At 48.0% G+C, this 4,269-nt stretch overlaps 1 protein-coding gene across 1 annotated transcript; it reads right to left on the bottom strand.

Moving 5' to 3' along the window:
* Positions 1 to 1,644: 1,644 nt before the first annotated feature.
* PMAIP1 (phorbol-12-myristate-13-acetate-induced protein 1) lies at positions 1,645 to 3,392 on the bottom strand. Its single transcript, XM_015819799.1, has 2 exons — positions 3,338 to 3,392; positions 1,645 to 1,751 (listed from the first exon to the last, which is right to left on the bottom strand). Exons 1-2 carry the CDS (start codon positions 3,390 to 3,392, stop codon positions 1,645 to 1,647), a joined length of 162 nt encoding a protein of 53 aa, XP_015675285.1.
* Positions 3,393 to 4,269: the final 877 nt, after the last annotated feature.

Raw genomic sequence — 4,269 nt, 5'->3', positions numbered from 1 at the left:
CAAACCTAAATAAGGTGGCACATTCCAACACTTGTCACTTGCTTCCAGAAGGATTCTTCCCAGCTTCTTATCTATTTTCCATGACAATTTTGAAATTTTGTAAAGCTTTCACTTTAGCCAGGCTGAATGCATTGCCTTCGGCAGTCCTTTTTTTGGACTGTTTAAGGGCATTCCTATGCACCTTCGGTTGTGTCCATGTGGTGATGGCTCTATAGAAACTCTAAGCCATATGTTGCTTCATTGCTCTTTATATAAAGCCTCTAGACAGATTCTTATATATCCGATATTGAAGAAATTTCCAGGCAGGGGATATGAATTTTATCTAAAGCTGCTACTTTCGGATAAGGATCCGAAAATATCAATTCAGGTTGCCCAATTTTGTGCCACCATTTGCACAATATGTCGTACCATTATTAAGGTCTAATATGATGTTTTATTTTGAGAATTTTGGATTATATTATATTGATTGTTTGGTGGTTTTATATCCTGTAAATATGGAAATATAATTGTTACTGTTGTTATACATTTTGATTATGTCTGGCCTTATGGCTGTAATAAACAGATTGATTGATTGATTGATAATCTCATGTGAATTTCTAGGCTATGACTCTATAACTCTTGCACTTTTTTAAAGCGTCTGATACTGTTCATCCAGCTGACCTATATTGAATAATTTGTTTCCTTAGTGAAAAACCAGCATTGTTTCATCCCCCAAATTGCCATCTTAATGTAACTTTTGATCTGCATTTTCTTTTCTAAAGCTTATATTATTTATAAAGTTCTAACACTGTTAGGAATCTATCACCTTTAATGTATAAACAGAACTATATTTTCTTAACTCATAACTAAACTTGTACCGATTCATTCTGTAAAGCTAAGAATATGTTACTTTCACTGAGGAACATTTGAAAACCTGTTAAAATCTACTCTGATGCAGAATGTTTTGAACATTCATACTGAATATTTAGTCATGGTTAATAACCTGAAAACAAGCTCCCACAAAAATAAATATACCAAAAACGTCTTACCCATAGGGCATATATTGTAAAGTTGGTATTGTAGCTGTACCAGCTTCACTCATAATTTAAGGGCATTGTAATATAATGAACATCTAGCAAAGTACATTCATTTCAACAAAACAAATCCATATGTAACATATTCTCCTGGTTTTCTCCAGGTAGGTTTCCAAACTCCAAAATAAGAACAAAAGAGCTGAGGAACTGATTTGCATTTTTCAAGAAAACCAGAGGCCACACACAAAAATCATTTTTTCCTATGCATGAAACGGTGCTTAATATCCAACACTGAATAGGATTTCAGCTCTGTCGGCTGTTTTAGATTCCTTCATTTCCCAGGACCAATTCACCATTGTCAGTCAACAGTAACATCCAGTCTTCTCCTCTCTCATTAGCTCCATTTGCATTCACCCACAAACTTCCTGAAATGGTGGCTGAGAATATTACACAGGAGCTCTTGTGGTTGTTGATGGAAACAAGCAACAAAACCCTTTAAACATTTCATCTCTTCCACCTCATGGTGGTTCTCTTTCATAAATCCGAGTACAAAAAGTTTGCATCTTCACAGACATCCTTTTCTTCCTTTCCTGTTGTTTTTCAATTCCCTTTTCTCTTCTTTGAGTCCCTTTCAGGTTCCTGGGCAGAAGAGCTTGGAAATCAGGTTCAGGATTCTTTGTCGGAGATTCCACTTGTCCCCAATTCTGCGTAGCTGTATGGCTATCACCACAGAACGCTCTGCAAAATAGATAAGCACATTATTGCCAATTGCATTGATTATCATGAAATGGTCGTGTTTCTTTCAGCCTCCCCTAAGGCACTCATCCCGACTCGGTTATGGTCTGTTATACGCATTGACAGAATTCCTGTGGGGGGTCCCCCATTCAGTTAAACGGAGGGCGATAAATGCTTGGTGAGAAGACTCCCTAAGTTAAATTAAGAAAGACAGTCTCCGGGCAGGTGAGCCTACGATGCAGGCTATAGGGTCCTTCGACTTGAATATGTGTATGAATGAAATGAATCACTGCTATGCCTAGCGGTGCTGAAAGCGCCTTCTAAGAAATTTACACAGAAGACAATTGTCCAAATGATACCCCACCCATCTCCTTGTGTTGAATTAAAGCTCTCTTTAACAACAAGGAAAAGATCGACAGCAAACAGCCCTGGAACATTCAGAGCAGTAAATTACGCTAACACCAATTAGGGGCAGAACTGGGTTCTCCCGGCAGAAGATCCCATGCTTTATCCTAGCACCTCCTGTTCAAGAGATCACACAGGAAGAAGGTTGGAAAGAGGTCTCCACCGAAGTCCTCCAAGGGCTTCTGGCACAGCAGACATCACGGGAACAATCTCTCCAAGGCAACTTCCTAGGTCCTTAAAATGCTGCAACTTTCCACAGAGGTAGCGCTTTCCTTTACCTTCAAGTGGAAGCTGCAGTTCTTTCTCTCCCCCCTCCCCCTCCCGCCACAAATAATAAAGCCTTTGCAAGCAGATTTAGATCCCCCTCCCCTTCCTTTCAGACTCTTGGATCTTAGCAACTGGCCAATGGAAATACAAGCCAATGGGGGGGGGGGGAAGAGGGATGGAAACAACCTCCAAGCAAAAAAATCACCCAGAACATCAAGTGCCCTATGTAGCCTTCTATAACAAAGAGCTTTATGGATGGGGCTGACCAGGTCTGCTGTAATAGGAGTTGGCATCTAAGACCGTCTTCTCAGCGCACACATAAGACCAGGTCTGAGGTCTTTCTACTATGCTGAATTTGGTGCCTTTCTGAGTAATACGGCCCCACTATCATTTCCTTCCAGAGAGGCTCGGGGGGTCCTAGTTCCCCGAGAGCCCAGGAGCTCCAACAGCGGGATCTTCAGCCAGCAGGTGATCCATAGCAACCAGCCCAGGTACCACCTGCTTCCCTGGGGCTTGGCGATCTCGGGAGAGAAAGAGGAAAAAGGAAAGAGACCGACTGCACTTGAGATGACAGATCCGAAGATGGGGCTTCGATCGCAGATTCGGACATGTCCTGGCACCCCATCCCCCTCACGCCCGAGGGGCGAATTCAAGAACCAAGGGCAGGTTCTTTCGAGGGCTGCGCTCCGGGTGGGAGGAACCGGCTCGGCGCTCCTGGTTTCATCCGCGACCACCCATCCCCGGTCGCCGCGCCTCGCTAAGAAGTGCTGCCTCTCGGCCGCTCAACCCGCCCGCGCAGCCCGAGAACAGCCCCAGGACCCGAAGACGAGAGGCGCCTCTCCGGTCCAGGCCCGCCCGCCCGCTCGCCCTCCCGCCTGGAAGCCAACAGAGACGGGGCGCGCCGGATGAATTACTACCTGAGGGCGCCGAGTTCTGCAGCGCGGGCTTGCGCGGCATTTTGGTCGGCATCATTTCGGGAGGGAGGCTTGAGTTGCAGGGCTCAGCTTCCTCGACTCGTGCGCTTCGGAAGGCCGGGACTGGCAGGGACGCGCGCCGGCCCGGTCCGCTCCGCTCGCCGCCTGCTTCTGAAAAGCCGCCTCTAGCGCGGCCGCCCGGAGCTAAAGCGAGGGCCGGGGGGTTTCCCCATGACGTCACCGCGGAGTCCTCGCCTCCTTGCCTGGCGAGACTTTCGCCCGCCAGCCAATCAGCGCAGAGTACCCGGGCAAGCGGGGACAAGTTGCTGGCCGGACGAAGCAGAAGCCGGAGGGGGAGGGCTGGGCGGGGGGCAGCGCGTCCCAGAGCGGGCTGGGCGGTGGAGGTGGTCGGTTGCCGTTCCCCACCCCACCCCCTGAGGCCGACCTCGGGTGCTCGACGGCGGAGACCCAAGAAGCAAGGCAAAAAAAAAAGGCCCAGGAGCGGGAAGAAAACAAACCCCACCACGCCCTTGTACGTGAAAGCCAATGCCAGGGAGGCACCGGGGGGCAGCCCACAGCGGGCCCAAAATGGGAGGAACCGCGGAAAGGCTTGTGTTCACACAACCATCGGCAGCCCAGGAAGCCGCTTGGCGATTGCATTCGTACTACTTGCCAAGCGAGCTTCGTGTGGTTGCCCTTCCGCCTCCCTCTGTCTCCCCTCGGATGAGTTGAAGGCTCGTTGTGTGTTTATTACGCGCATCCGGAAAACAGGCCATTTCATTTCCCACCAGGTTAAGCAGGTTGTCTGAGTACAGTACAGCTTGCTCTTCCTTTCTCTTGGGAAAGGAAAGAGAGAAGAGGGGAGCCCAGGAAGAGGAAAAGAGGGGTGAGAAGAGAAACTAAGATATGTTCCCAGAAGTTTGGGCTGAGAGTCC

This window comes from Protobothrops mucrosquamatus, unplaced genomic scaffold (genome assembly GCF_001527695.2).
Source record: "Protobothrops mucrosquamatus isolate PMUCROS unplaced genomic scaffold, P.Mucros_1.0 scaffold990, whole genome shotgun sequence".
NCBI lineage: Eukaryota > Metazoa > Chordata > Lepidosauria > Squamata > Viperidae > Protobothrops > Protobothrops mucrosquamatus.
The sequence above is the reverse complement of the archived record's forward strand: the minus strand, read 5'-3'. Positions and strand labels throughout refer to the sequence as shown.

Coding starts and splice junctions, on each gene's coding strand:
- PMAIP1 (XM_015819799.1), bottom strand. CDS start 3,392: ATGATGCCGACCAAAATGCCGCGCAAGCCCGCGCTGCAGAACTCGGCG. Junction 1,752..3,337: donor GCAGAACTCGGCGCCCTCAG/GTAGTAATTCAT, acceptor TCTATTTTGCAG/AGCGTTCTGTGGTGATAGCC.